General features: G+C 38.3%; 1 protein-coding gene and 1 pseudogene across 2 annotated transcripts in view; one reads left to right on the top strand and one right to left on the bottom strand.

Moving 5' to 3' along the window:
* CTBS (chitobiase) overlaps positions 1-20289 on the top strand; it is a 42570-nt gene that overhangs the window by 6242 nt on the left and 16039 nt on the right. For both annotated transcript variants that reach the window (XM_042952414.1, XM_042952413.1), the window contains exons 2-3: positions 13083-13221; positions 13697-13905. In XM_042952414.1, coding sequence (XP_042808348.1) covers positions 13083-13221; positions 13697-13905 — 348 coding nt within the window. The remainder of the gene's footprint in view (positions 1-13082; positions 13222-13696; positions 13906-20289) is intronic.
* On the bottom strand, positions 17799-18553 carry LOC122227735 (annotated as a pseudogene).

Below are 20289 nucleotides of genomic sequence, written 5' to 3'. Positions count from 1 at the left end.
CTTAATCCCCTTCACCTATTTTACCCGTCCTCCAATCCCCCTCCCCTCAGGTAACCATCAGTTTGTTCTCTATATTTAACAGGGTTTTCTGTTTTCTCTTTTTTTCCTTTGTTTCTTAAATTCTACATATGAGTAAAATCATATGGCATTTGTCTTTCTCTGATTTATTTCACTGAGCATTATACCCTTTTTTAAATTCATAGGGAATGGGCTCCTTTGGAGCTCAATGGAGCTCAAGCTCCTTTCCATTGGTTCTCACAAAGTATGCTTCTCTGGGTGGGGCAGGCTGGTGCCTTTCATCAGTTGAACCCAAGTACCTTTCTCTTTGGCTTCCTTTTTCTGGTCATTTTCCTTCACACACTGTAGGAAGCTATCTCAGCTCTTTGAGTGCTTAATATGCTCACTACATGCATTAATTCTCTTGGTAAGAATCTTGCCCTTGTTTACAAAAACGCCAATAACATGCTGGCTAACACTGTAGACTCTTCCAGTTTTGCTATGGTAACGTTTGTGGGGTGTTCTTTTTTGAACAGTGCCCATTCCCTTGATGTCCACAATATCACCTTTCTTGTAGATTCCTATGTATGTGGCTGAGGGAACAACTCCATGTTTTCCAAAAGGTCTAAAGAACATATAGCATGCACCTCTCCTTTTTCCCTTTGTGTTGGTCATTTTGGTGAATTACTGGAAGATGGTTGTTCTGGCTGAAAGGCAGCATTATACCCTTTAGATCCTTCCATGTTGTCACAAATGGCAATATATCATTCTTTCTGATGGCTGAGTAATATTCCACTGTGTGTGGTGTGTGTGTGCATGTGTGTGTGTGTGTGTGTACACACATCTTTTTTTTTTTTTTTAAGTTTATTTATTTTGAGAGAGAAAGAGCGCACACAAGCATGAACAGGGGAGGGGCAGAGAGAGAAGAAGAGAGGGAATCCCAAGCAGGGTCCATGCTGTCAGTGCAGGGCCAGACACTGGGCTCAGTCCCACAAACTCTGAGATCATGACCTGAGCTGAAACTGAGTCAGATGCTCAACTGACTGAGCCACCCAGGTGCCCCCCACACCACGTCTTCTTTATCTATTGATGGACACTTCGGCTTCTTCCATAATTTGGCTATTGTAGATAATGCTGTAATAAATGTTAAGCATGCACATATCTTTGCAAATTGATGTTTTCATATTATTTGGGTAAATACCCAGTAGTGAAGTTATTGGATCTTATAGTAGCTCTATTTTTAATTTTTTTGAGGAACCTCCATACTGTTTTTTAACAGTGGCTGCATTTCCACTAAGAGTGCATGAAGCTTCCTTTTCCTCCACCACCTCACCAACACTTGTTGTTTCTTAGCTATTCTGACAAATGTGAGGTGATATCTCTTTATGGTTTTGCTTTGTATTTCCCTGATGATTAGCGATGTTGAGCATCTTTTCATGTGTGTGTTGGCCATCCCAATGTTGTCTTTGAAGAAATGTCTGTTCATGTCTTCTGCCCATTTTTTAATTGGATCATTTGGGATTTACGTTGTTGTGTAAGTTCTTTATGTATTTTGGATACTAACTCTTTATCAGATATGTCACCTGCAAATATCTTTTCCCATTCTGTAGGGTGCCTTTTAGTTTTGTTGATTGTTTCCTTCCTTGTGCAGAAGCTTTTTATTTTGATGTAGTCCCAATAGTTTATTTTTGCTTTTTTTTCTTGCCTCAGGAGACATCTAGAAAAATGATGCTATGGCCAGTGTCAGAGAAATTACTGCCTGTATTCTCCTCTAGGATTTTTATGGTTTCGGTCTCACTTGTAGGTCTTTAATCCCTTTTGAGTTTATTTTTCTGTATGATTTGAGAAACTGGTCCAATTTCATTCTTTTGCATGTAGCTATCTAGTTTTCTCAACACCATTTGTTGATGAGACTCTCTTTTTCCCATTGCATATTCTTGCCTCCTTTGTCAAAGATTAATTGTCCGTATAATTGTGTGTTTATTTCTGGGCTATATATTCTCTTTCATGGATCTATGTGTCTATTTTTTGTGCCATACCATGCTGTTCTGTTTTGATTACTACGGCTTTGCAGTATATCTTGAAATCTGGGATTGTGATACCTCCAGTTTCGTTCTTCTTTTTCAAGATTGCTTTGGCTATTTGAAGTCTTTTGTGGTTCCAGAGAAATTTTATTATTCTCTTAGTTTTATGAAAAAATACTGTTGGTATTTTGATAGGGATTGCATTAAATCTGTACATTGCTTTGGGTAGTATGGACATTTTAACAATATTGGCCCTTCCAATCCATGATCATGGAATATCTTTCAATTTTTGTTGTCTTCAGTTTCTCTCATCAGTGTTTTATAGTTTTCAGAGTACAGGTCTTTCACCTCCTTGGATGTTTGTTCCTAAGTATTTTATTATTTTTGGTGCACTTGTAAATGGGATTGTTTTCTTAATTTCTCTTTTTGCTACTTTATTATTAGTGTTAGAAATGTAACACTAATGTTATATTTACATGTAACACTAATGTTACAGTGTTAGAGAAATGTAGTTTCTCTATGTTGATTTTATAGCCTATGATCTTACTGAATTCATTTATCAGTTATAGCAGTTTTTTTGGTGAAGTTTTTAGGGTTTTCTTATATTTAGTATCATGTTATCTACAAGTAGTGACAGTTTTACTTCTTTATTACCAATTTGGGTGCCTTATATTTCTCTTCCTTGTCTGATGGCTGTGGCTAGGACTTCTGGTACTATGTTGACTAAAAGTGGTGAGAATAGACACCCTGGTCTTGTTCCTGATCTTAGGGGGAAAGCTCTCAGTTTTTCACCATTGAATATGATGTTAGTTGTGAATTTTTCTTATATAGCCTTTATTATGTTGAGGTACTTTCCTTCTAAATCTACTTTGTTGCCAGTTGAATGGATGTTGTACTTTGTCAAATGCATTTTCTGCATCTACTGAAATGATCATATGTTCTTATCCTTTCTCTTGCTGATGTGATGTATCACAATGATTGATTTGTGAATATTGAACCATACTTCCATTCCAGGAATAAATCCCACTTGATCGTGAGGAATGAATTTTTTTAATGTATTGTTGGATTCAGTTTGCTAATACTTTGTTGAGGATTTTTTTGTGTCTGTTCATCAGACATATTGGCCTATAGTTCATTCTCTCTCTCTCTCTCTCTCTCTCTCTCTCTCTCTCTCCCTCTCTCCCTCTCTCCCTCTCTCCCTCTCCTTCTCTTTTGGTAGTGTCTGTCTGGTTTTGGTATCCAGGTAATGTTGGCCTTATTGAATGAATTTGAAAGCTTTCCTTCCTCTTCTATTATTTGGAGTAGAGAAGACTAGATATTAACTGTTTTTTAAATGTTTGGTAGAATTTACCTGTGAAGCCATCTGGTCCTGGATTTTTGTTTGTTGGGCATTTTTTGATTACTGATTCATGTTCATTGTTAGTGATTAGACTGTTCAAATTTTCTATTATCTTCTTGATTCCATTTCAGGAAGTTATAGGTTTCTAGGAATTTAATCATTTCTTCTAGGTTTTCCAATTTGTTGGCATATAAGTTTTCATAATATTCTCATAATCCTTTGTATTTCTGTGATATTGTTTGTTATTTCTCCTCTTTCATTTCTGACTTGGTGTCCTCTCTTTTTCTTTCTCTTTCTTTCTTTCTTTCTTTCTTTCTTTTCCTTCCTTCCTTCCTTCCTTCCTTCCTTCCTTCCTTCCTTCCTTCCTTCCTTTGATAGTTCTGGTTACAGTTTGTTAATTTTGTTGATCTGTTCAAAGAACTGGCTCTTAATTTCATTGATCTGTTCTATTGTTTTTTAGTTTCCATTTCACTTATTTCTAATCTTTATTATTTTCTTCCTTCTACTGGTTTTGGGTTTTGTTTGTTCTTCTTTTCCTAGCTCCTTTAGGTGTAAAGTTAGGTTGTTTGAGATTTTTCTTCTTTTTAAAAAAAATAATAATTTTTTTTATAATGTTTATGTATTTTTGAGAGAGAGAGTGCAAGCAGGGGAAGAGCAGAGAGAAAGGGAAACACAGGATCTGCAGCAGACTCTAGACTCTGAGCTGTTAGTACAGAGCCTGATATGGAGCTCAAACCAGGAACTGTGAGATCATGACCTGAGCCGAAGTAGGATGCTTAACCAACTGAGCCACCCAGACACCCTCCCCCATTTTTTAAAAATTTTTATTTATTTTAGAGAGAATGAGAGAGAGAGAGAGAGAGAGAGAGAGAGAGAGAGAGAGAGACAGAGTGTGAGCAGGGGAGGGACAGAGAGAGAGGGAGACACAGAATCTGAAGCAGGCTTCAGGCTCTGAGCTGTCAGCACAGAGCCGGATGCAGGGCTTGAACTCATGAACCATGAGATCATGACCTGAGTCAAAGTTAGATGCTTAACTGACTGAGCCACCCAGGCCCCCTCTTTCTGAGAATAGCTTTTGCTCCATCCCAAAGATTTTGGATGGTTGTATTTTCATTTTCATTTGTCTCTATGAATTTTTAAATTTTCTCTATAATTTCTTGGTTGGCCCTTTAATTGTTTAGTAGTATGTTGTTTAATTTTCATGTATTTGTGGTCTTTCCAGATGTTTTCTTGTGGCTCATTTCTAGTTTCATAGCATTCTATTCAGAAAAGATGCATGGTATGACTTCTGTCTTTTTTAATTTATTGAGATTTGTTTTGTGGTCTTACCTGTGATCTATCCTAGACGATGTTCCATGTGCACTTGAAAAGGATGTGTATTCTGCTGTTTGAGAATGGAATTGAGTATATCTATTAGATCTATCTGGTCCAGTGTGTCACTCAAAGCCACTGTTTCCTTGTTGATTCTGTTTAGATAATCTATCCATTGATGTAAGTAGGGTATTAAAGTCCCCGCCTATTATTGCATTACTATTGATTACTTCCTTTATGTTATTTGCTGCTTTATGTATTTGGGTGCTCTCTTGTTGGGTGCATAAATGTTTATATTTGTTATATCTTCTTGTTGGATTGTCCCTTTTATTATTATATAGTGTCTTCTTTGTCTCTTGTTACATCTTTTTTTTAAAGTCTTTTGTCTGATATAAGTATTGTTACGACAGCTTTCTTTTCTCTTCCATTTTCATGATAAATGCTTTTCAGTCCCTTCACTTTCAATCTGCATGTCTTTAGGTCTAAAATGTGTCTCTGTCACCCTATATCTTTTGATTGGAGGCTTAAGTCCATTTACATTCAATGTAATTATTGATAGGTATGTCCTTAATGCCATTTTGTTACTTGTTTTACCCTGTTCCTATGTAGTTTTTCTCTGTTCCTTTTTTCTTTTACTGTCTTCCCCCAGTTTTCTGGCTTTCTTTAATGATATACTTGGATTCCTTTCTCTTTATTTTTTGTATATTTCTGGTTTTTTATTTGGTTGATCTGGTTACCATTAAGTTTATTTATAACATTTTTAGGCATATAGCAGTCTATTTTAAGTGGATAGTCACTGAAGTTTGAATCCATTCTGAAAGCACTAAATTTTTACTCCTCTCACCTCCATGTTTTAGGTATATGGTGTCATACTTTACATCCTGTTAGTTTGTGAATCCCTTGACTGATTTTTATAGATACACTTAATTTCACTGCTTTTGTGCTTCCTGCCTTTTAATTTTTTTTTTAATTTTTAAATTTTATTTAAATCTAAGTTAATAATAGTGTAATAATAGTTTCAGGAGTAGAATTTAGTGAGTCATCACTTAAGTATGACACCCAGTGCTTATCCCAACAAGTGTCTTCCTTAATGCCCATTACCCATTTAGCCCATCCCCCTCCAGCAACCCTGTTTGTTCTCTGTATTTAAGAGTCTCTTATGGGTTGCCTCCCTTTCTATTTTTATCTTATTTTTCCTTCCCTTTCCCTGTGTTCATCTGTTTTGTGTCTTAAATTCCACATGAGTAAAAACATATGACATTTATCTTTTTATGACTGACTTATTTTGTTTAGCATAATACACTCTAGTTCCATCCATGTTGTTGCAAATGGCAAGCAAGATTTCATTCTTTTGATCACTGAGTGATATTCCGTTGTATTTATATACTACATTTTCTTTATCCATTCGTCAGTCAATGGGCATTTGGGCTCTTTCCATAATTTGGCTATATTGATAGTTCTGCTATAAACATTGGGGTGCATGGCTTCCTGCTTTCCTTGCTCTTCCCTATGGTCTTTCCTTTCCACTCAGAGTTCCCTTGAACATTTCCTGTGGTGCTGGGTTAGTGGTGATGAATTCCTTTAACTTTAACCTTTGTTTGGGAAACTCTCCTTCTATTCTAAATAATAGGCTTGTTTGATAGGATATTCTTGGTTGCAGATTTGTCTCTTTCATCACTTTGAATGTATCATGCCACTCCCTTCTGGCCAGCCTGCAAAGTTTCTGCTGAAAAATTAGCTGATAGCCTTATGGGATTTCTCGTGTATGTAACTGTTTTCTCTTGCTGTTTTAAAAATTCTCTGATCATTACTTCTTGCCATTTTAATTACTAGGTGTCTTGATGTGGACCTCCCTGGGTTGGTTTTTTGGGGGACCCTCTGTGCCTCCTGTATTTGGATATCTGTTTCTTTCCCCAGATTAAGGAAGTTTTCAGCTAGTATTTCTTCAAATACATTTTCTGTTCCTCCTGGGATCCCTATAATGTGAATGTTATTATGCTTGATGATATTGTTGATTTTCCTTAATCAATCTTTCTTTCTTTCTTTCTTTCTTTCTTTCTTTCTTTCTTTCCTTCCTTCCTTCCTTCCTTCCTTCCTTCCTTCCTTCCTTCCTTCCTTCCTTTCTTTCTTTCTTTCTTTCTTTCTTTCTTTCTTTCTTTCTTTCTTTCTTTCTTTCTTTCTTTCTTTCTCTTCTCCTGGTCAGCTTGAATGCTTTCCATTACTCTGTCCTCCAGGTTGCTGATCCAGTCTTCTGTTTCCTCTGGTTTACTATTTATTCCCTCCAGTGTGCTTTTTAATTTCTGTTATTGAGTTCTTCATGTCTGATTGGTTCCTTTTTTCTTTTTTTTTTTTTCTTTTTTTTTTAAATTTTTTTTTCAACGTTTTTTATTTATTTTTGGGACAGAGAGAGACAGAGCATGAACGGGGGAGGGGCAGAGAGAGAGGGAGACACAGAATTGGAAGCAGGCTCCAGGCTCCGAGCCATCAGCCCAGAGCCTGACGCGGGGCTCGAACTCACAGACCGCGAGATCGTGACCTGGCTGAAGTCGGACGCTTAACCGACTGTGCCACCCAGGCGCCCCTGATTGGTTCCTTTTTATGTTTTCTGTCCCTTTGTTGAGGGTCTCATGAAGGTCCCTCCACTTGTTTCCCAAGTCCAATGAATATCTTTATGACTGTTACTTTAAATTCTCTATCAGGCATGTTACTTATCTCTGTTTCAGTTAGCTCTCTTGTGGTTTTGTCCTGTTCTTTCATTTGGGACACATTCTTCTCTGTCTTCATTTTGACTAACTCTTTGTGTCTGTTTCTATGTGTTAGGAAATTCAGCTATGTCTCTTGCTCTTGGAAGTAGTGGACTTATGAATAAGAGGTTCTGTAGTGCCCTGCAGTGCAACAACCTTTGTTCTCCAGAACCTGGCACTTCTCTCCTATGTGTGTTGCATGCACCCTACTATTGTGGCTGAGCCATGTTTGCCTTCAGTCCAGTCATCTGCAATGGCTCTTTTTTGCCTGTTGTGGGAAGGACTTAGTCCCTGTGTTGTTAGTGTGCCAGACTGGGGCTGCCTTTGGCTTGGGTTGAGTTTGACCAGGTATTTGTCAGGGATGCAGTAGCATGGAACTACAGGGTACTTGCCCTGTGTTGTCCCTTGAGAAGTTTTCTTTGGTGGGTGGGGCAACCAGATGTCTGTCCCTAGCCCACTGCTGGGCCGTGGTTGTGCTGGTCTGTGAAGTTATGTTCCTCTCTCCCCAGGGCAGGAGTCACTTTGGAGTGGTGCTGGCCTCTGTGGGGGGTGCTTGCACACTGCCAGGTTTGTGGCACTACTTTGGATGGGCTCTGAGTAAGGCTGTATGTACTGGGGGGTCTGGTCTACAGGAGAATGTGGGGTCAGGGGTGTGTTGTGCCAGCAAGGCCTGTGCTGATCCAGAGTGGGAGAGGATCTGCAGCCATCCAGGAAAACTTCTGAGGCCAGCCAATTTGGAGGAGACAGATCTACAGAGACACGTGGGGGTGGGGCATGCTTTTAGCAAGCTAGGTGGAGAGTGTTCCTGCTGCATTGTTTTCTGCCAGTGTCTGTGTATCTAGGCAGGGGGAGGGAAATGGTGCAGGCCGGCTCTTTTGTTATTGAAGTCTCCCAAAGATCTCTGCCCTTCCAGCACACACTCTTGAGTTTATTAAATAAATCTCCTTCCTGTATACCCCTGGAATTTTTCAAGTTGCTGCTCTATGCTGGATCTCAGTGGGGCTGTTTGTTGTGCTGTCTCTTTAAGGGACAGTTTCCTATTGCCCTCTGGCTCTCTCAGAGCCAAGCCAGCTGATTTTTTAAGTTCAAAGTGTTACGCCTCTTTGATTGTAAGAACTCCGGAAATTCAACCCTCCCATTTTCAAAGCCAAATGTTTGTGGGCATTTGTCTTCCCAGTGTGGGTCCTTTGTGCCTGTTGTGGGGTCTACTCCCCACCCTGATACCCAGACCTGCGGCATCCCTCCCTCTCATGGACAGTCCTGTGGGTCAGTTTGGCTCCTGACCACATCAGTGCTTCCTAACCTCCTTGATGTGGCCTCTTCTTTACATTTGGTTGTGGAGTCTGTTCTTCCAGTCTTTAGGTCATCTTCCGGGTTCAAAAATAACCATACTTAGGTAGAGCAATATTTTTACCATGCACCCTCAGGAGAAGGTGACCTGAAACATCATCACATCTTGCAACCTGGAGATTTTGTTGGGAAAAAAACAAAAAAAGCCCACCTCCATAGAGAGTCTTCTACCTCATTGGAAATGCCCTTCCTTATCAGGAACTGCAAACCAAGTCTTATGCCACAAAACTCCAGGGAATAGATTCACATGACATATCTAAAGAAAGCACCAAACCATGACCGGACCCGCATACATCTAATGACGTGAAAGTTAAGATTTCCTGGAATTAAAGCAGATGGCATCTGACAAGACAGCTTTCCCAAGATGTCTGGACCAGGCCTGTATACTTTTTTCTCACCGTTGTGTCTTCTGTCTTTTTTGTGGGAAGACAATACCTCATCTGTATTTCCCAAGCCCTTGTGGAAGGGGGAACCCTCTTCTTTTGATTATAGCTTTTTGGAAAGAGCCTTATCATGCTCCTGGGACAAGCTACTTTTTCACTTTATTTTTGAAAGGTAGGAAGTTCAGAATTCACAATTTCATCTGAACTGTTAACTGACATTGGATTCTTATCCAGATTCATGGTTTCTGAGTTTGCAGCCTTACAGATTCTTTTCTTTCTTTCTTTCTTTCTTTCTTTCTTTCTTTCTTTCTTTCTTTCTTTCTTTCTTAGCTTATTTATTTATCTTGAGGGAGAGAGCATAAGCAAGGGAGGGGCAGAGAGAGGGGGGAAAGAGAATCTGAAACAGAGCCTGATGCTGGGCTCAAGCTCATGAACCATGAGATCATGACCTGAAACAAAATCAAGTTGGATGCTTAACAGACTAAGCCACCCAGGCGCCCCCAACCTGTATTTTCAGTAACACATTTGGTTCCAAGCAGTCTTTTGAGATAAGAATACTGTTTTAAAACATCTTTCAAGTTGTGCTGTTTTACAAAAAATTCGTCAGCCCTTGCTTCAAGTTTACACCTACACTGTAACTTCTCAAGATGCCTCAGTTAATTCCTTTACTGTGGGCTTGCAGTATTTATGATTCTGTTTTCATGGTTTCTTTTTTTTTTTAGTTTTTAAAAAAGTTTATTTTTGAGGGGGAAGGGGCAGAGAGAGAGAGGGAAACAGAGGACCCAAAGTGGGCTCCCCACTGTCAGTGCAGAGCCCAATGTGAAACTTGAACCCCAAACTGTGAGATCATGACCTGAGCCAAAGTCAGACGCTTAACTCAGCCACCTAGGTGCTCCTGTTTTCATGGTTTCTTTAAGTGGAGCCTTCCAGGAGGCATACATGACTCCACCTCTGCCTACATAGGAGGAACCTTTCTCCCCTAAATTGGAGTAAGTGTCAGTAAATATTTCTGTGGCTACTTCTAGACCTAGTGTCCTGGTTTAGAATCATTATACAATTTGGAGTTGTTATGCTACTTCCTCTTTGTATAATTAAATTTCATACTTTGTGGCCTGTTGGACTTAAAAAAAAAATGTATCCAGTAATGTGATGCTGGCTCAACTCTTCGAGATTATTTCCAGTAGTAAGGACCTTGAATGGATACAGACTTTAGGTGGGAATACCTGAGTTTCTCTCTCCTAATCTTTCTTGTTACTCAAATGTGGCCTGAAGTGCTTTCCAACTATAGCAGTACTTTTCCTCTAATACAGGATGTGACAATCAGGGAAGATCCTTCCAGGTATTAGGGACAAAATCACTAAATGTGGAAAACTTGCCTCTTGATCAGTGATGCTTCCAAAAAAGGATCTTGATCAAAAGTGGGAAGTGTGAAAATTAATAAAAAGAAACCTCATTTAGACTGGAGTTGGGAGACTGGCAGAGGGAGCTCTGATGTCCTACCTGTCATCGATTGAAGACCCAATGGGGAAGAGCAGAGGTACCCTGCACATGGATACTACTTTAGTATCTTAGCAAGAAGAAAGGATTTCCTCCTGCCCCATTAATGCCCAAGCAATTAGACTGTCATAATTCAGCCAACCAAACGCCACCATACTTCAAGCTTCCAGTATATTCTGATTGACTTTGTGTTTATAATAGCCTTCTCACTTTCCTCCTTTCCTCTATAAAAGAGCATTCTTCTCCTTTGTTCTGCAGATTTACCAGTGCTGTTGCCATAGCTTGCTTGTCCCAGCTAAACGCAGTTTTTTGCTGGTAAAATAACTGGTAGTTTTTATTTTTATGGCTAACAGTGTAAAGAGCAATTCTATTGTAAAGATAGGGACAATTTCCAGTTCTTAATCTAACAGATTTTGAGGCAAGGCATTTAAATGCCAGTAAAAAGGCATATGTACATTGCTTAAGGTAAGTAAAGGTGGTAAAGTGTTTATAAAGAACCTACTCAGTGTGGAAACCTAACATCTGAAAGACTTCCTGTAGCACCCAATACCTCTTCATGGATTGGGCAGTGTATGTGGGCATTTGGAAAATCAATTATGCAAAGAAGAAAAATTTTTTTCATTTGTAAGTTCATGGTTTTTTTCTTTACTGACCTATATTCTTCAAACACAGACTACATTGCTCTTTTTTCCCTTATACTTTCAGTTGATTCATCCAGCTATATTTTTAGGATTTGTATTATGTCACAAGCTTTCAGTATTTTTAAAAACAAATTCAATCTTAATTATTGGAATTAAAATAGGGGAGAAGGTTTGTGATGTAAATATGCTAAAAACTCCAAAATATAATGGCCATTCCAATTTCACATTCTGTAATTTTTATTTTAGTGGGAAGTTACCTAGGAGAAAAATGGATTATACATAGTTAATTCTGAAAACAGAAATGAAATAATGAAATGAAATGAAATAACGGAATGAAATAAGAGAAATGAAATAATTCTGAAAACAGAAATGAATAAAAATGAAATAATTTTTTTAAATTGAGAAAATTAAGAAATGTCTGTTTTAACTATTATATCTCCCCTCCCCCTTCCATTCTCCTCATAGTGGCCCAGTGATTTTTGATCTCTCCCTCTTTCTCATTTATTAATGCAAATTTTATGTCCCTCCCCTGCTTAAACACTCTAATGGCTTCCCATTACATCTCAGGATAAAATACAAAATTCTGAGTATCTACAAAGCCCTACTTGATCTTGCCACATTGATCTTTTGGTTCTCTCCTGAGAACGCTCTTTTTTTTGTTCATAGGTAACCTTCCATCGTGTCCAGATCATTACCCAGATTTCAGTTTTCCCCCAAAGTGTGTAGCTCTACCCTGCCCTACCAGGGTAGCAGGCCCCCTTCATATGGTGTCATGGCCTCTTGCATTTCCATGCAGCCCTTGACACTATTGTAATTGAACAGCTAAAGGACCTGGTTTCTTTAACTTCTGTCACTAATGTCTAGCGAGGTGCATTCCCCATACCTTATTGGAATTCAATAAATATTTGCTAAATCAGTGAATTAAAACTTTATTTGGAATAAAATTATCAGTGAGACTTCTGTGCTTCTAGAATTATCTGTGAAGGGAAAATACTGGTGAAGCATAACATCCACCACCTTAGAACTTAACTTGAGGACTTCTTAAGCAGTTTGTTTCACCAAAAACCATTCGTAGTAAATGCAGTTATCTGGGGCGTTTGCATAGAGGCAGTGGCTCCAGCTGCTGCAGCCAGAAACTTCAATATGAATCAACCTCCTTTCTTTTACTTTACTCGTTCAATCATCACAGAATTATGTTAATTTTGCCCTTAGGATCTTCCAGATCTGTTCATTTATCTGGCTTATCTCTGCTGCTCCACAATTTTAACTGAGGTCACCTTCATCTTTTGCCTGGATTCTTCCAACAGCTTTCCTGTTAGCAGTGCTGCTTCCAGTTTTAGCCTCTCTTCCCATTTCAGCTTAAGGAATTTTTCTAAAATGCTTATGTAAATGTATACTTAACATGTATACATTCTTTTAAAACCCTTTCTCTCAGGATAATATGCTAATTTCTCAAGAGGGCTTATAAGGCCTTTCATGAGTTAACCCTGCCTAGATCTCTTTGGTTCTTTACTGCTGTCTCCTTCCAAATCCTAGGTGTCAGCTATACTCAATACTGAGTTGCAGAATCACCATACTTTGCCTCTAGGCCTTGGCTCTTTCCACATTTCTCTCTAGCCCGACTTTCGAGGCCTGGTTGATTTCCCCTGCCACCAATGATACTGGGACACCTATGTCTTGTTCACTGTTGTACTCTCAGTGCCTGGTATATGATCAGTGTTTAATGTTATTTTGGGTGGTCAGCATTGTATTCTCTTTGATTTAAGCAATGATGCTTATCTTTGTTGTTTTGGCAGGTCTTTGTGTTTGATGTTGGATATAAAACTTGGAAATTTTATGACTGGTCACAGATTACAACTGTGGTAATTTTTGGAAAATATGATCCAGAACTTATGTGCTATGCTCATTCACACGGAGCCAGAGTAGTGCTAAAAGGTGGGTAACAGTTTTTCACTAGATGTGTCCAGCCAATCAGTAAGTTTACTTGCATTTCTTGTCATCTTGACTTTCCAAAAAATTCCCTTTTCGTGTTTATCTGGTATGTGCTTTATCATCCTAAAATTAATCTCCGATACTGTTTAATTCATTTCACAGATAGTTATTTTTTAAAGAATTAAATAAACTACTCTGATTTTGAGCAAAATGTGAATCCTAATTAGCCTGATGACTTTTAGCTAGTCAGTCTACAATTTCTACTTCTAATTTGAGAATGATTTTACTAGTTATTCATAATGGTTATTTTGGAGATTGAGTAATGACTTTCTATTTTGGTATATTATTTCTCTATTTGGCAAACTTAAATTGGGGGCTTAGTATTCCAAGATAATGAGATGTTTTAAGGTGTTGTGAAATAAATTTCATTAAACTATGAAAAGCACATATGCACAAAAGATGTATATTTCTTCCATAGGAGACATACCCTTAAAAGATATAATTGATCCTACTTTCAGAGCATCCTGGATAGCTCAAAAAGTTAAGTTGGCCAAGGCACAATATATGGACGGAATGAATATAGACATAGAGCAAGAAGCTAATTGTTTTTCACCTGAATATTATGCATTAACTGCTTTAGTCAAAGAAGCCACAGACTCTTTCCATCGTGAAATTAAGGGATCACAGGTAAAAATTCATTTGCTACTTTTTGGAAACTCATTTTCTCTATCAAAATGTATTCATGAAGGTATGACTAATAGAATCTCAGCTTTATTGAGTAGGAAAGAATTTCAGCACATATATCCTAAAAATATTTTCTGGAACTTTTGAGGTTCTTAATTAGAGAAGTTTTACAGAATTTTAAAGTGCTAAATCTGTTTTCTATTCATAGCACAATACAACATTGAGACTGCCCGACCTACTTGCCTTGCAGCAAGGTTAGAGATATTAAATAGGCAACTGGATTGGCAAGAATCAGAAAGTGCTTAGCCATCCAGGCCCTGCTTTCATCAGTGCAGGACAGAAATCCCTCTTGTCTAAGAGTAGAGGTAGTTTGGGGAAGTCACTTGCTTCATAGGCTCTGAATTACTTGCAAACTGAGGTCCAATAAGTCTCAAAGGACTAACTCTATAGAACTTGACAGAGCTATGGCAAAAGGCTTCCCTACTGCCATAGTGAGCATGATTAGAGCAGAAGATCTTTTAGCTTTTTGCTAAAAGAGCAAAAGGCATATTTACAGGCAATATAGGTAACAAAAGATAATGTGGCCCTGGATCAGTGATCTCAAACCTGGCCTCATAACAAGATAACCAAGAGTATTTAAACACACATACACTCTCTCTCTCTCTGCAACAAAGCAAGTTAAATGAATTTTTTTGGCCTTCTAGTGCATATAAGTTATGTTTACATTGTACTGTAGCCAATTATTAAGTGTGCAATAGTATGTTTGAAAAATAATGTAAATACCTTAATTAAAAAATACTTTATTGCTATAAATGCAAACCACCATCTGAGCTTTTCACCAAGTTGTAATATTTTTGCTGGGGGAGAGTCTGGCCTCGATGTTGATGGCTGTGACTGATCAGGGTGTTGGTTGCTGAAGTTTGGGGTGGCTGTGGCAATTTCTTAAAACAAGACAGCAGTGAAGTTTGCTGCACTGATCAGCTCCTCCTTTGATGAACAATTCCTCCGTAGCATGCAGTGTGGTTTACTAGCATTTTATCCACAATAGAACTACTTCCAAAATTGGAGTCAATCCTCTCAAACTCTGCTCCTGCTTTATTGACTAAATTTATGTAATATTATAAACCTTTTATTGTCATTTCAACAATATTCACAGCATCTTCACCAGGAATAGATTCCATCTCAAACCACTTTCTCATCCACAAGAAGCAACTCCTCCACTGTGAAAGTTTTACATGAGATTGCAGCCATTCAATCACATCTTTAGGCTGTACTTCTAATCCTAGTTCTCCTAATGTTTCCACCACATCTGTAGTTATTTCTTCCACTAAAGTCTTACACCCTTCAAAGTCTTCAGTGAGGGTGGGTATCAACCCTCCTGTTCCAAACTCCTGTTAATGTTGATATTTTTTTTCCCATGAATCACGAACGTTCTTAATGGCATCTAGAATGGTGAATCCTTCCCAGAAGGTTTTCAATTAGCTTTTCCCAGATCCTTCAGCAGAATCATTGTCTATGGCAGCTATAGTCCTACTAAATATGTCTCTTAAATAATAAGGTTTGAAGTTTGGAATGACTCCTTGATCCATTGACTGCAGAATGGATGCTGTGTTAGCAGGCATGAAAACAAAATTTATCTCATTGTCCATCTCCATCAGAGCTCTTAAATGACCAGGTACATTGTCAATGAGCAGTCATATTTTGAATAGAAACTTTCTTCAGTAGGTCTCAACAGTAGGCTTAAAACATTCACTAAGCCATATTGTAAACAGGTGTGCCTTCATCCAGACTTTGTTGTTCCATTTATAGAGCACAGACAGAGTGGACATAGCATAATTTTTAAAATTTACTTATTTTTTAATTTACATCCAAGTTAGGCAGCATATAGTGTTATAATGATTTCAAGAGTAGATGCCAGTGATTCATCTCCTATGTATAAACACCTAAGGCTCATCACAACAAATGTCCTTCCTAATGCCCCTGCCCCATTTAGCCCATCCCTCCACCCACAACCCCTCCAGCAACCCTCAGTTTGTTCTCTGTATTTAAGAGTCTCTTATGTTTTGTCCCCCTCCTTGTTTTTATATTATTTTTACTTCCCTTTCCTTATGTTCATCTGTTTTGTATCTTTAAGTCCTCATATGAGTGAAGTCTTACGATATTTGTCTTTCTCTGACTGATTTATTTCGTTTAGCATAATCTTCTAGTTCCATCCACATAATTGCAAATGGCAAGATTTCATTCTTTTTGTTTAGTAATACTTCATTTTATATATATATATACATGCCACATCTTCTTTATCCATACATCTGTTGATGGACATTTGGACTCTTTCTATACTTTGGCTATTGTTGATAGAGCTGCTATAAACATTGGGGTGCATGTGGCCCTTTGAAACAGCATACCTGTATCCCTTGGATAAATACCTAGTAGTGCAATTGCTGGGTCATAGGGTAGTTCTATTTCTAATTTTTTGAGGACCCTCCATACTGTTTTCCAGAGTTGCTGTATCAGTCTGCATTCCCACCAGCAGTGCAAAAGAGATCCTCTTTCTCTGCATCCTCTCCAACATCTGTTGTTGCCTGAGTTGTTAATTTTAGCCATTCTGACTGGTGTGAGGTGATATCTCATTGTGTTTTAATTTGTATTTCCCTGATGATGAGTGATGTTTCGCATTTTTTCATGTGTCTGTTAGCCATCTGGATGTCTTCTTTGGAGGAGTGTCTATTCACGTCTTTTACCCATTTCTTCACTGGATTATTTGTTGTTTGGGTCTTGAGTTTGGTAAGTTCTTTATACATTTTAGATACTAACCCTTTATCTGATATGTCATTTGCAAATATCTTCTCCCATTCCGTTGGTTGCCTTTTAGTTTTGCTGATTGTTTCTTTCGCTGTGTAGAAGCTTTTTATTTTGAGGAGGTCCCAGTAGTTCATTTTTGCTTTTGTTTCCTTGCCTCTGGAGACGTGTTGAATAAGAAGTTGCTGCGGCCAAGGTCAGAGAGGTTTTTGCCTGCTTTCGCCTCTAGCATTTTGATTACTTCCTGTCTTATGTTTAGGTCTTTCATCCATGTTGAGTTTCTTTTGTGTATGGTGTAAAAAATGGTCCAGGTTCATTTTTCTGCATGTTGCTGTCCAGTTTTCCCAGCACCACTTGCTGGAGAGACTGTCTTTATTCCACTGGATATTCTTTCCTGCTTTGTCAAAGATTAGTTGGCCATGTGTTTGTGGGTCCATTTCTGGGTTCTCTATTCTACTGATCTATGTGTCTGTTTTTGTGCCAGTACCATACTGTCTTGATGATTACAGCTTTGTAATACAGCTTGAAGTCCAGGATTGTGATGCCTCCAGCTTTAGTTATCTTTTTCAGGATTAGTTTGGTTATTCAGGGTCTTTTCTGGTTCCATACAAATTTTAGGATTGTTTGTTCTAGCTCTGTGAAGAATGCTGGTGTTATTTTGATAGGAATTGCATTGAAGATGTAGATTTCTTTGGGTAGTATTGACATTTTAACAAAATTTGTTCTTCCAATCCATAAGCTTGGAATATTTTTCCATTTCTTTTTTTGTGCTGCCTTCAATTTCTTTTATAAGCTTTCTGTAGTTTTCAATGTATAGATTTTTCACCTCTTTTTTTTTTAAACAAAGGGTAGTTTATTAAAAAATAATCAAAACAGAAACTAAGTACCAGCGTGTACATTGTACATATTTAAATGACTCACAAGAATAAAGTTTTTTTCCTATACATTAAGATCATACCACCTTGCTGTTTATCAAAAGATGTTCAAGGAGAAATCTGACTCCAAACTGCATACAAGACTGCCATCTTAAACAGACCACATTTCAAACATGCAACAACACCACTGATAATAAAGCTTTGGAATGGGTGTTCATTCTATTATTCAACTGCAAACAGGATAGAAAGCAAGATCAGTTGAGAATTTAATCTAAAATAGAATAGAAGCTGTCATTTTCTGCACCAGCACTCCTCACTCCTCTGCTGCCATCTTTAGTCAAAAATACTCCTTGTTGATCTTGAAGAGTTTCCATCCCTCTTCACTGGACAGATCAGAAGCACCTCTTTTTTTGTAGAAGTTGATCGATGGTTCATTCCATTCAGCTACCAAGAAGTGCATGCTGCTGCAGTGACATTTCATGGCAACCTGGCTTAGGTTCTTCAGAATTTCTGATCCTATGCCAAAGCCTCTATAATCACTCATTCCTAAGAAGTCCTCAAGATACAACAGTTTGCCAATCCACGGGTCATAGGTAAAGTAGTACATGGCGAAACCAACAACACTGTGTCCTTCCGGAGACCAGTGCTCCTTGGGCACTTCTGCAACCAGGCAGTGGTAGAAAGGGTGCTCTCCGAAACCATCCTCTAATAGATCTTTTTCAGTTCATATTACTTGCTCTTCCATATATTCGTATTTGGCCAGTTCCTTGATCAGCTGCAGGATGTCACTGCAGTCTGCGGCAGTGGCCAGGCGGATCACGAATTTAGCCATTTTCGTCTTTTGCTTTTCTTCCCTTTGCGGACCAGGCCCCTATAGTTGAACAGCAGGAGGAGGTGGTTCCTCATTCATCTCCCGGGAGCATCCTTTTCTCAGTCAGGCTGGCACCATGACCCGGCGAACCTTTGCAAGTGACGAAAAAGCTTCACCTGTCAGTGACTAGTGCTGCAACTCACCTCTTTAGTTAGGTTTATTCCTACATATTTTATAGCTTTTGTGCAATTGTAAATGGGATCGATTCCTTGATTTCTCTTTCTGTTGCTTCATTATTGGTGTATAGAAATCAACTAATTTATGTGCATTGATTTTATATCCTGTGACTTGGCTGAATTCATGGATCAGTTCTAGCAGTTTTTTGGTGGAGTCTTTTGGGTTTTCCACATACAGTATGTCAGACACGAAGAGTGAAAGTTTGAATTCCTCCTGGCCAATTTGGATGCCTTTTATTCCTTTGTGTTGTCTGATTGCTGAGGCTGGGACTTCCAATACTATGTTGAATAACAGTGGTAAGAGTGGACATCCCTGTCGTGTTCTTGACTTTAGGGGGAAAGCTCTCGGGTTTTTTTTTTGTCCATTGAGGATGATATTAGTAGTGGGTCTTTCATATATGGCGTTTATGATCTTGAGGTACGATCCTTCTATTTCTACAGTCTTGAGGGTTTTTATCAAGAAAGGATGCTATGTTTTGTCAAATGCTTTCTCTGCATCTATTGAGAGGATCATGTGGTTCTTGTCCTTTCTTTTATTGATGTGATGTATCACATTGATTGTTTTGAGGATATTGAACCCATTCTGCATTCCAGGTCTAAATCCCACTTGGTCATGGTGAATAGTTCTTTTAATGTATTGTTGGATCCGTTTGGTTAGTATCTTGTTGAGGATTTTTGCATCCATGTTCATCAGGGAAACTGACCTGTAGTTTTCCTTTTTAGAGGGATCTTTGGTTTTGGAATCAAGGTAATGCTGGCTTCATAGAATGAGTTTGGAAGTTTTCCTTCCATTTCTATTTTTTGGAATAGCTTCAAAAGAGTAGGTGTTAACTCTTCTTTAAATGTTTGGTAGAATTTCCCTGGAAAGCTATCCAGCACTGGACTCTTGTTTTTTGGGAGATTTTTGATTACTAATTTGATTTCCTTACTGGTTATGGGTCTGTTCAAATTTGCTATTTCTTCCTGTTTTAGTTTTAATAGTTTATATGTTTCTTGGAATTTGACGATTTCTTCCAGATTGCCTATTTTATTGGTGTATAATTGCTCATAATATTCTCATTAATTTCTGCAAATTCTCTTATTTATTTCTGCAGTGTTGGTTGTGATCTCTCTTTCATTCTTGATTTTATTTATTTGGGGCTTTCCTTTTTCTTTTTGTTCAAACTGACTAAGGATTTATCAATTTTGTTAATTCTTTCAAAGAACCAGCTCCTGGTTTTATTGATCTGTTCTGCTTTTTTGATTTCAATAGCATTGATTTCTGCTCTAATCTTTATTTCCTGTCTTCTGTTTTTTTTTTTAATTTTTAAATATTTGTTTATTTTTGAGAGAGAGAGAGAAAGAGAGAGGGAGGGAGGGTGGGTGAGGGGAAGAGAAAGGGAAACACAGAATCTGAAGCAGGCTCCAGGCTCCCAGCTGCCAGCCCAGAGACTGATGCAGGGCTCAAACCCATGAACTGCGAGATCGTGACCGGAGCGAAGTTGGGAGCTTAATCGACTGAGCCACTCAGGTGTCCCCTGGGTTTTATTTGCTGTTCTTTTTCCAGCTCTTTAAGGTGTAAAGTTAGGTTGTGTATCTGAGACCTTTCTTCCTTTTTTAGGAAGACTTGGATTGCTATGTACTTCCCTCTTATGACCACCTTTGCTGCATACCAGAGGTTTTGGAC

The sequence above is a fragment of the Panthera leo genome, chromosome C1, assembly GCF_018350215.1.
Source record: "Panthera leo isolate Ple1 chromosome C1, P.leo_Ple1_pat1.1, whole genome shotgun sequence".
NCBI classification, from domain to species: domain Eukaryota; kingdom Metazoa; phylum Chordata; class Mammalia; order Carnivora; family Felidae; genus Panthera; species Panthera leo.
Note: the sequence above shows the minus strand (reverse complement) of the source record. Positions and strands in the feature narration are given on the sequence as shown.